Raw genomic sequence first — 12301 nt, 5'->3', positions numbered from 1 at the left:
AGGAGGCTGAGGCAGGAGAATGGCTTGAACGAGAGAGGCAGAGATTGCAGTGAGCTGAGATCACACCACTGCACTCCAGGCTGGGCAACAAGGTGAGACTCCTGGTCTCCAAAAAAAAAAAAAAAAAAAAAAAAGAAAACATGCCCACACAAAAACTTGTACACAATGCTCATAGCCCCATTATTCATAATAGCCAAAAAAATGGACATAACCCAATGTCCATCAGTCCATGAACTGACATGTAAAATGTGATATAGCAAAACAATGGAATGTTATTCAGCAATAAAAAGAAAGTGCAGATCTGGCCTGATGGCTCACGCCTGTAATCCCAGCACTTTGGGAGGCTGAGGCAGGTGTATCACCCAAGGTCAGGCGTTCGAGACCAGCCTGGCTAACATGGCAAAACCCCGTCTCTACTAAAAATACAGAAATAAGCCGGGTGTGATGCTGGGTGCCTATAGTCCCAGCTACTTGGGAGGCAGGAGAAACACTTGAACCCAGGAGGCGGAGGTTGCAGTGAGCCAACATCGCGCCATTGCACGCCAGCCTCGGCGACAGAGCAAGACTCTGTCTCATTAAAAAAGAAAAAAAAAGTGCAGACTACATAAATCTAAAGAGACAGTAAATTAATATTTGCCTGGGGGTGGGGTGGCCGTGTACCATGTATTTAAAGTGTGCAACTCATTGGTTTTTAGTATATTCAGAATTGTGTAACCATCAGCACAATTTTAGAATATTTTCATCACCTGGCAAAAAAAAAAATCAAAAAATCCATACCCATTAATAGTCGCTGTCCTTTCTCTCCCAACCTTTCCCCACCCAGCTTTCTGTGGATTCGGCTATTCTGGATATTTCACATAAATGGAAACACAATTATGTGGTCTTCTGTGACTGCAGTTTCTTTCACTTAGCATAATGTTTTCAAGGTTCATCCATGTCATAGCGTGTCTCAGTATTTCATTTCTTTTTACTGTCAAGTAATATTCTACTGTATGGATAATATCACACTTTATGCATTCGTACAGTTTCTCTACCTCCTTCCCAACTCGTCTCTTTTTTATTGTAGGTGTGAAGTGGTGTCTTCGGTAGTTTTGACTTGCATTTCCCAATGGCTAATGATATGGAGCATCTTGTCATGTGCTTGGTGGTCATTTATATGTCTTCTTTGGAGAACTGTCTATTCAGATCATTTTTGTATATGGGCTGAGGTAGGGAACCAGATTCATTCTTTTACATGTGGATATTCAGTTGTCCCAGTACCATTTGTTGAAAAGATTATTATTTCCCCACTAATTTGTGTTGACACCCTTGTTGAAAATGAGTTGACCATTTCTGGTCCCTCAGTTCTATTCCATTGAACTAGATGTCTTTGCTTACACCATCTTGATTACTGTAGCTTTCTTTTTTTAAAGTTAAAAAATTTATAAAGTAGAAGTGGGGCTCAGGCTCGTCTGGTTGCCTAGGCTCGTCTGGACCCCTGGCTGCAAGTGATCCTCCCGCCTCAGCCTCCCAAAGTGCCGGAATTACAGGCGTGAGCCTCTGGGGCCTGGCTGCAATTGATTTTTGTTTATTGATCTTGTATCCTGCAACTTTGCTATGAGTTCTAACCTTGTTCTTAGTCCTAATAGTTGTTTAGTGGATTCCTTAGAGTTTTCTATATACCAGGTCATGTCATCTGCAAACAGAAATAGTCGTACTTCTTCCTTTCCAATCTGGATGCCTTTTATTTCATCTTATTGCCTCATTGCCCTGGCGAGAGCCTCCAGAACAATGTTGCCTAGAAATGACAAGGGCCCATGCTCATCTTGTTCCTGATTTAGGGGAAAGCTTTTATCTTTCACCTTTAAGTCTGATGTTCGTTGTGGGTTTTTCATAGATGCCCTTCGTCAGGTTGAGGAGGTTCCCCTCTATTCCTAGTTTTTATGTTATTATACTTTTAAATAACAGCAGCAGAGCCTGTAAGAAGATACGAATAAATACATGGAGAGAGGTTTGCAGTTGATTAAGCGGGGGGAAGAGTTTACTTCATTCAGCGTGAATCTGATCTCTGTTAGTAGGAGGATGTGCTAGTTGAACAATTTTTTTTTTTTTTAAATAGAGGGTGAGGTGGGTGGATCACGAGATCAGGAGTTCAAGACCAGCCTGGCCAAGATAGTGAAACCCCGTCTCTACTAAAAATACAAAAAATTAGCCAGGCAAGGTGGCGGGTGCATGTAATCCCAGCTACTCTGGAGGCTGAGGCAGGTGAATCACTTGAACCTAGGATGCGGAGGTTGCAGTGAGCAGAGATCGTGCCACTGCACTCTAGCCTGGGCGACAGAGCAAGACTCCATCTCAAAAAATAAATAAATAAAAATAAAAATAGAGACAGGGTCTTGCTATATTGTCCAGGCTGATCTTGAGCTCCTGGACTCAAACCATCCTCCTACCTTTGCCTCCCAAAGTGCTGGGATTACAGATGTGAGTCACTGCCCCCAGCCTGAACAAACTTTGTAAGATGCAGGCTATTGTGCAAAATTTTAGTACCGTAAAAAATCTCACCTTATTTGATCAAATATACCTTTATCTTTAGGCATATGTCTATTTTCACCTACTTATAACTTACACTTTTGATTACTTTTGGTTGTCTTTTTACTCTTGTTCTAATTATCTTTTTTTTGTTGTTTTTTTTTTTGTGACGGAGTCTCGCTCTGTCGCCAGGCTGGAGTGCAGTGGCGTGATCGTGATCTTGGCCCACTGCAACCTCCACCTCCCAGGTTCAAGCGATTCTCCTGCCTCAGCTTCCTGCGTAGCTGGGACTACAGGTGCCCACCACCATGCCTGGCTAATTTTTGTATTTTTAGTAGAGACAAGGTTTCACTATGTTGGCCAGGATGGTCTCAATCTCTTGACCTTGTGATCTGCCCGCCTCGGCCTTCCAAAGTGCTGGGATTACAGCGTGAGCCACCACACCTGGTCCTAATTATCTTTTATTGTACAGAAGCATTTTATTTTCATCAGAGTACATTCATCTTGATTGAGATATTTTACAGTAGTTAATTTCTCTTCCCATGCTGGCTGGGCGTGATGGCTCACGCCTGTAATCCCAGCACTTTGGGAGACCAAAGCAGGCAGATCACCTGAGGTCAGGAGTTTGAGACCAGCCTGGCCAACATGGTGAAACCCCATCTCTACTAAAAATACAAAAATTAGCTGGACGTGGTGGCACAGGCCTGTAATCTCAGCTACTCGGGAGGCTGAGGCAGGAGAATTGCTTGAACCTGGGAGGCAGAGATTGCAGTGAGCCAAGATCCCACCACTGCACTCCAGCCTGGGTGATAGGGCAAGACTCCCATCTCAAAAAAAAAAAAAAATTATCTTCCCACTATAGTAAGAAAGTAACAGTATTTTATGACTTGGAAAGTATCTTCATATAAAATCTTATTTGAATCTCCCAAAATATAGCAGAGATGATCCCCATTTTACAGATTAAAATATGAATACCAGAAATGTTTGAATCATTTGTCAGGATATTGGCAGCAGAGCAGGGGCTAAGGGCATGCTGTCTTTTTAAGGCATTTCATATTAATTTTTGTATTTATATACAAAAATTATACAATCCTTGACTCCTTGACTTCGTCGAACATACGACATTCAAACATATCATTAGGGTGGAGGAGAATCCAGGGATAGCTTGCTACTGTATTCATTTCTTATGGCTGCCATAACAAGTTACTACAAACTGGGTGGCTTAAGACAAGAGAAATTTATTCCATCACAGTTCTAGGGGCCATAATTCCAAAATCAAGATGTCAGCTTGGTTCCAAAGACGAGGGATTGTTGCTTCTTGGAGGCTCAGAAGGGGCTGTTACTCCATGCATCTCTCCTGGCTGGATGGGTGGCTGCCGGCAGTCCTTGGCATCTCTTGGCTTGCAGCTGTCCAAGTCCAGTCCCTGCTTCTGTCTGCACCTGGCTGTGTCTGGATTAAGGGCACACCCTATTCCACTATGACCTCATCTTAGTGACATCTTAAATACTTCTGCAAAGATCCTAATTCCAAACAAGGTTACCTTACAGGTACCATGGTTAAGACTACAATGTATCTTTTTATTATTATTATCTTTTAAAGAGATAGGGTGTCACACTGTCATGTAGGCTGGAGTGCAATGGCACAATCGTAGCTCATGCAGCCTCAACCCCCTAGGGCCTAGCGATCCACTCACCTCAGCTTCTCGAATAGCTGGGACTACAGATGTGTGCCACTATGTCGGGCTAAGTTTTTAATTTTTTTGTAAAGATGGGAGTCTCACTGTGTTGCCCAGGCTGGTCTTGAACTCCTGGCCTCAAGCAATCCTCCTGCCTTGGCCTCCCAAAGTGCTGGGATTACAGCATGAGCCTCCAGGCCTAATGTATCTTTTGAGGGGGCACAGTTCAGCCCATAGCAGCCACTAACAGAGTTCTCTTCTGTCCTCACTCCCCAACCAGGCGCCCCTGTAGACAATGGCCCTCGTGTCTGCCGATTCCCGCATTGCAGAACTTCTCACAGAGCTCCATCAGCTGATCAAACAAACCCAGGTAAAAAGTCACCACCCTCCATTCCCAGATAGGAACATGGGCTTTGATGCTGAGCTGTGAAGTGGGGGTGGCATTTGTGTTCAGAGAGATTGGACACACAGGAACCAAGATGATGTAACAAAAGTGAGAGGAGGGGAATTTGGTGTATGGCTACCATTCCTGTTGGATTTTCTACCATGTACAGGATTTCATGATTCATTTTGTTTGACAGCTATCCTGAGATAGAATTCACATGCCATACAATGCACCCATTTAAAGTGTATAATCCAGTGGTTTTTCGCAGCTCACAAAATTGTGCAACCATTACCACGATCAATTTCAGAATATTTTTAGCACCCAACAAAAATGCCCCATATCTTTTCCTTCCACCCTATTAATCCAGGCAAACAAAAACATTCCTTTTTTTTTTTTTTTGAGACAAGAGTCTCGCTGTGTCACCTAGGCTGGAGTGCAGTGGCGCGATCTCGGCTCACTGCAAGCTCCGCTTCCTGGGTTCAAGTGATTCTCCTGCCTCAGTCTCCCTAGTAGCTGGGATTACAGCTACTGTATATATCCAGCTAATTGTTTTTGTATTTTTAGTAGAGATGGGGTTTTGCCATGTTGGCCGTCTCTACTAAAAATACAAAAATTAGCTAGGCATGGTGGCGGATGCCTATAATCCCAGCTACTCGGAAGGCTGAGGCAGGACAATCACTTGAATTCGGGAGGTGGAGGTTGCAGTGAGCCGAGATGGTGCCATTGCACTCCAGCCTGGGAGACAAAGCAAGACTCCATCTCAAAAAAAAAAAAAAAAAGAAAAAAAGCCATTTTTCCCCTATTTGATATCTTTTCTTTCACAGATACAAGGGAGATGTGTATTGGTGCCTGTAGCTCACTGCAGGCTATCGGGCATGCTCTGCCACATTTTGCCCACGATAATCAGGGTTTATAGCTACACGAGGATCAGTTTGCTGGCAGTTGTGCACCACACAGCCAGGAAGGAGTAGATCCCAGAAATTCCTTCCCAAATGGTATCCTTTTTAGACGTAACCTGGAGAGTAAGAGTCAGAAGATGCTGGCACTTGTTGCTAAGTGAAAGATGCCAGTCTGAAAGGTTATGTGCTGTCTATTCCAACTGTAAACGAAAAGCAAAACTAGAGAGTGAAAGGATGAGCGATAGCCAGGGCCTTGGGAGAGATAGGATGAAAGGGATGGATAGGTGGAGCACAGAGGATTTTAGGGGGTGGAACTCTTCTGCAGGGTACCGTGATGGTAGGCACACAACATGATGCGTTGTCCAAACCCATAGAACTGCAGAACACATGGAGTAAACCATCTTGGGGATGGATGTAGTTAATTATCTAATAGTATTGGCTCATCAGTTGTTACAAACACATCACACTAATGCAAGATGTTAACAATAGGGGAGACTGCGCAGGGCAGAGCAGGTATACGTACGGGAACTCTGTGCCATCAGCTCAGCTTTTCTGTAAACCAAAACTGCTCTAAGAAGAGTTTATCAATAAAATACATTGTAAAATAAAGGAAAAAAGGGCCAGAAGTGGTAACTCATGCCTGTAATCCCAGCATGTTGGGAGGCTGAGGCAGGTGGATCACCTGAGGTCAGGAGTTCGAGACCAGTCTGGCCAGATGGTGAAACTCCATCTCTACTAAAAATTAGCCGGGCGTGGTAGTACACGCTTGTAATCCCAGCTACTAGGGTGGCTGAGGCAGGAGAATCACTTGAACCTGGGAAGCGGAGGTTGCAGTGAGCCAAGATCACCCCACTGCACTCCAGCCTGGGCGACAAGAGCAAAACTCGGTCTCAAAAAAATAAATAAAGGAAAAAAAAGATACTGGCAGATTACGCATTCCATTCAGTCATCCACAGTTAGATCAGTTTATCATCGTCCCATACAATCAGGGTGTCCCTCAGACAGCTGCTGCCGAGTTCCCAGACTCCCATCTCACCCGCCAGCTTCCAAAAGCAGGCATGGTCCTGACAGACACAGGGCTTCGCCCTTTCAGGCACCTGGTATAACTGACCCAAGAGATGGCATTCTCTCTCTCTGAGCCTCTCTTGGGGTATGAATACAATATTGGATTTCCCTCATTGCATAACCCATTTAATTTGTTCTGTTAACTCAGCTGCTATTTTTTCTCTCCATTTGTGATTGGTTTTCACCCAAACTTTTCCACCTTTGGAAGGGATGTTAGCTTTGGCCACTGTACCTGGTCCAGATTGCAGTGGCAGCAGTGCTAGTCTAGCAAGTGTCCCCCCCGACCCCAATCCATTCCCATTTATATAGGGTGGGGCACACGGGTATAGACTGTCGGCTTTCTCGAGCACTAGGCAGCTGTGTTCACTGTTAACCTCATTTTGCAGGTTGTGGCAAAGGCACAACCCACCCATCAGGCACTTAAAAATTCTCACATAAAGGCTAAAAAGCATAGTCATAATTTCTTTCTTAGGAACTATCTCAGTTTCCAGCATCTGCAGTTGCAGCTCTGCTCCCAGGACCACTGATATGGGAGGAATTGCACCAAAGTTCTTCCCCACCCCTTCGTCTCCACATCAATTGATCATACCTGTATGTGTCAATTTCTGGACTCCGAATTCTGTTCTCTTGATCTATATGCCAGTACCACACCATCGTGATTACCGTAGCTTCGTAATAAATTTTGAAATTGGGAAGTGTGAGTTCTCCAACTTTTTTTTTTTTCTCAAGATTGGGGATAATCTGGGTCCCCTGAATTTCCATATAATTTTAGGATGAACTTCTCAATTTCTGCAAAGAAGTCAATTAGAATTTTGATGGGGATTGTATTGACTGTATAGATTGATTTGTCTCTTTGATAAAGGACTGTCATTAAAGATATCACTTATGATTTAACTTTAATGCCTTCTTTTTTTTTTTTTTTTTTTTTTTTTTTTTTAACGGTCTCACACTCTGTCGCCCAGGCTGGAGTGCAGTGACGTGATCTCAGCTCACTGCAACCTCTGCCTCCTGGATTCAAGCAATTCTTCCACCTCAGCCTCCCGAATAGCTAGGACTATAAGCACATGCTACAATGCCTGGCTAATTTTTGTATTTTTAGTAGAGATGGGGTTTCATCATGTTGGCCAGGCTGGTCTTGAACTCCTGATGTCAAGTGATCTGCCCACTTTGGCCTCCCAAAGTGCTGGGATTACAGGCTTAAGCTACTGCACTGGGCCCTTTAATGCCTTTTATAATGCTTTTGCATTAGTCAAAGGAGAAAATCATCTAGAACTCCTGAATTTGGATTTAGAAAATGAGGGCTATGGCCGGGTGCCCTTGCCTGTAATCGCAGCACTTTGGGAAACCGAGGCAGGTGGATTATGAGGTCAGGAGTTCAAGACCAGCCTGGCCAAGATGGCAAAACCCTGTCTCTACTAAAAATACAAAAAATTAGGCCGGGTACAGTGGCTTATGCCTGTAATCCCAGCACTTTGGGAGGCCGAGGCGGGCAGATCACGAGGTCAGGAGATTGAGATCATCCTGGCTAAGACGGTGAAACCCCATCTCTACTAAAACTACAAAAAATTAACCAGGTGTGGTGGCGGGCACCTGTAGTCCCAGCTACTCAGGAGGCTGAGGCAGGAGAATGTTGTGAACCCGGGAGGCGGAGCTTGCCGTGATCCGAGATTGTGCCACTGCACTCCAGCCTGGACGACAGAGCAAGACTCTGTCTCAAAAACAAAAAAGCCAGGTGTGGTGCCGCATTCCTGTAATCCCAGCTACTCAGGAGGCTGAGGCAGAGAATTGCTTGAACCTGGGAGGCAGAGGTTGCAGTGAGCTGAGATCATGCCACTGCACTCCAGCCTGGGCAACAGAGCGAGACTCTGTCTCAAAAAAAAAACAAAAAGAAAATGAGGGCCATATTTTGGGGATGGGGACTCTGGCCTGGCTCGCAGGGTACCACAGCAGCACAAAGGGCCACCGTCATGTCCTGCTGCTCTTTTCCTTACAGGAAGAGCGTTCGCGGAGCGAACACAACTTAGTGAACATCCAGAAGACCCATGAGCGGATGCAGACAGAGAACAAGAGTGAGTAGCTGGGCTCAGGAGAGAAAGGGGATGAGATGGGGCTGGGGTGAGTATGGCCAAGACTGGGACCAAGGTGGTCATTGTATTCAAAATAGATTTGCATGTATCTGCATATTCCAAAATGCAGCAGGAGGGACAGCTTTCTGTTAATCTGGGTGACCTGAAGAACTAAAATCCCTCCGCTCTGAGGATTCGAAAGGCAGTGAAATGAGGCTGCATCTAGGGAACCTTGCCCTTAGAGCGCACAAGCACCCCAGTTAGCTGGTGTTTTCTAGAAAGGAGCTTCCTTCCCAGGCGGCCCCTGCATCTGTCCTGAGGCCCTCAGGTGGTTGGATCCTGGGGCTGGGGCTTTCTTACTCTGGGTAACTCTGAGAATTGTGTTTTCTTGGGTCCTGACAAATATTTACTGTGTGTGTCATGATGGGGAAAAGGTAAGACAGTCCTCTCGCAGATGTAGGGATGGCATTTGTACCATATGGAAATGCGCACTCGTGGAGCCTGGGGGCATCCGCCTCCAGGCGAGCATTCCTGGGAGCATTTCTGAGCCAGCAGAGCTCTGACTGCAGCTACGGGCTCTCTGTGCCTCCATGAGTGTGATTCCGCTGTGTGGAAGCAGCGCCATGCTACTGTGCCTGCCCTGGCCCTGCCTCCTTATCCCTGTGTTTCCTCTGCAGTTTCTCCCTATTACCGGACAAAGCTGCGTGGCCTCTACACAACCGCCAAGGCTGATGCAGAGGCTGAGTGCAAGTGAGTACCGTGCACCCACTCCATCGCCGCTCCCTCCTTTCCTGGGGGCTGGGCTGCAGGCGCATTTGGACCAAGTCTCCAGCCTGCCTTCCTCCCATGGATAAGCTGATTGCTTCTGCCAGCCTCTCCCTTGGGTCCCACATTCCCTGGCCCACTGCCAGGCCCACTCTTGCAGTTACCTCTGCTCTAACGCCTTTACAGAAGGCGGCCAGGCGTGAGTCAACACTGCCATTTACTGGCTCTATGACCTTGGCAGAGTCATTAAAATAGGGATATCAGGGGCTGGGTAGCTCAGATCTGTAATCACAGCATTACAGAGGTGATTGGGAAGCTGAGGTTAGAGGATCACTTGAACCCAGGTGTTTGAGACCAGCCTGGGCAACAAAGTGAGACTTTGTCTCTACAAAAAGTTTTTTAATTAGCTGAGCATGGTGGCATGTGTCTGTAAGCTTGGCTGGGAAGTCATACTCAGATGACCTGAAGGTTTTGTGGTTCTGAGATGGAGAAGTTTCACTTCCAGAAAACTGCTGCTTTTAAAATGATCTTAAGGCCGTGCAGGCACAGTGGCCCATGCCTGCAATCCCGAGGTGGGTGGATCACCTGAGGTTGGGGGTTTGAGACCAGCCTGGCTAGCATAGCGAAACCCCATCTCTACTAAAAATACAAAAATTAGCCAGATGTGGTGGCGCACGCTACTTAGGAGGCTGAGGCAGGAGAATCCTTTGAACCCAGGAGGCGGAGGTTGCAGTGAGCTAAGATCGCGCCACTGCACTCCAGCCTGGGCAACAGAGCAAGGCTCTGCCTCAAAAAAAAACCCAAAAACTAAAATAAAAAAAATGATCTAAAAACTCTGTTTCCGGCCGGGCGCGGTGGCTCACGCCTGTAATCCCAGCACTTTGGGAGGCCGAGGCGGGCGGATCACGAGGTCAGGAGATTTGAGTCCATGGTGAAACCCCGTCTCTACTAAAAATACAAAAAATTAGCCGTGCGCGGTGGCGGGCGCCTGTAGTCCCAGCTACACGGGAGGCTGAGGCAGGAGAATGGCGTGAACCCGGGAGGCGGAGCTTGCAGTGAGCCAAGATCGCACCACTGCACTCCAGCCTGGGCGACAGAGCGAGACCCCGTCTCAAAAAAAAAAAAAACAAACACTGTTTCCTTGAATCTCTACAGTGGAACTGCGGTAACTTTAGGAACTTGAACATTACATTCCTCTCCTTTGAGAACACACTGGTTCTGAAGTCTGGCTATGCCTAGAGGCTCTGTTTATTTGGGGTGGAGCTCCAACATTGGTATTAACTATCTGACATTTCCTCACTAGTAGGATTTAGGCTTTACACTTTTGGCACAGAAGAGATGTCTCTGGTGGGTCATATTAGACGGCACAGGATGCTGTCTGTGCCATTGGTTAAAGTGGTATTTTCCACGTTTCTCTTGTATCAGATTACTGCTATTTTCCATTGTGTGATTGATTGACTGATTGTTGATTGATTAAGACAGGGTCTCACTCTGTCATCCAGGCTGGAGTGGAGTGGCATGATCATGGCTCACTGCAGCCTCAAACTCCTGGGCTCAAGTGATCCTCCTGCCTCAGCCTCCTGAGTAGCTGGGACTATAGGCGCATGCCACCACCCCGCCTAATTTTTGTATTTTTTGTAGAGATGGGGTTTCGCCATGTTGTCCAGGCTGGTCTTGAACTCCTCAGCTCAAGCGATCCACCCACCTCGGCCTCCCAAAGTGCTGGGATTACAGGTGTGAGCCTCTGCACCTGGCCTCCATTGCATAATTAATAAGTGTCTTGTGGGGAGATACTTTTGAGACTGTAACTATCCCATTCATATCAAACACACTAGTTTTAGCATCCATTTATGATTTGTGCATGAAACAATTGAGATTTTTTAAACTTCCCCCAGGAGATTCTGATGCCCACCAAGATTTGAAAGCCACTTCAGTAACACGTCACAGAAGAGTTTAGGACAGGCTGTATAAAACTGTATCCTCTACACAGGCCTGGCAGCAGTGATGAGACTCTCAGAGTTCCCTTTGGCCCTGTGGCTCTTGCTCCTTCTCTGCTTTCTGGGGTCCCAGTGCTCACAGCCTGAGGTGGCACTGGCTGGGCCATCCCTGCATCGTATGCAGCAGGCAAGCTGTTCCCTGTCCCTGCGTTGGTTTGGCTGCCCTTGGCCTACCTCCATCTTCTGGCCCTGGCCTGGGGAGGTCCATGAGTCACATGCCCTGGGGCGCCCCCAGACACCTCCTGAGATGCTGCATCACGCCCAGTTCCTGTGCATCTCCCTCCTGCCACACAAAGGTCTTTAGAACTCCAGATCATTCAGAAAGGCTTGCCAGAGGAATGGACTGGGGTTTGCCGTGGTATTGGAGGAAAATAAAATGACCCAAAGTGGAGTTTGTGCTGCTGACTACTGTGGAAATACATACTTTTTTTGAAACTGAGTTTTGCTCTGTCACCCAGGCTGGAGTGCAGTGGCACGATCTCGGCTCACTGCAAGCTCTGCCCCCAAGGTTCAAGTGATTCTCTTGCCTCAGCCTCCCAAGTAGCTGTGATTACAGAAGCCCACCACCACGCCGGGCTAATTTTTATATTTTTAGTAGAGAAGGAGTTTCTCTATGTTGGCCAGGCTGGTCTTGAACTCCTGACCTCAAGTGATCCTCCTGCCTCAGCCTCCTAAAGTGCTGAGATTACAGGCGTGAGCCACCACACCCAGCCCCGCTGCTCTTTGGGAAGATTTCCTGAGATTTAGGATGAAGGAGCCTGATTCCAGCCAAGTTCTGTGTTTGCTTCTGCTGGGTTCTTTGGGTTCCTGCCACCCTGGAATCCCCATGAGCTAACTTCACAGAGGCTTTCTGGGGCTGCAAGGCCATGCAGGGGTCTGTCTTTGGGTGCAGCCTTTCAGAAAGGATGAGTTCCTTCCACCCAGTTCTGCTCTGGGCCAG

At 46.7% G+C, this 12301-nt stretch overlaps 1 protein-coding gene across 2 annotated transcripts in view; it reads left to right on the top strand.

The window, feature by feature from the left end:
- The window catches only part of LOC100580038 (SAGA-associated factor 29), a 79272-nt gene that overhangs the window by 22866 nt on the left and 44105 nt on the right, over positions 1-12301 (top strand). For both annotated transcript variants that reach the window (XM_030798894.1, XM_030798886.1), the window contains exons 2-4: positions 4465-4554; positions 8527-8602; positions 9277-9349. In XM_030798894.1, coding sequence (XP_030654754.1) covers positions 4480-4554; positions 8527-8602; positions 9277-9349 — 224 coding nt within the window. In that variant the 5' untranslated portion in view covers positions 4465-4479. The remainder of the gene's footprint in view (positions 1-4464; positions 4555-8526; positions 8603-9276; positions 9350-12301) is intronic.

Source organism: Nomascus leucogenys, chromosome 2, assembly GCF_006542625.1.
Source record: "Nomascus leucogenys isolate Asia chromosome 2, Asia_NLE_v1, whole genome shotgun sequence".
Lineage (NCBI taxonomy): Eukaryota > Metazoa > Chordata > Mammalia > Primates > Hylobatidae > Nomascus > Nomascus leucogenys.
This window is presented reverse-complemented; position numbering and strand designations above follow the sequence as displayed.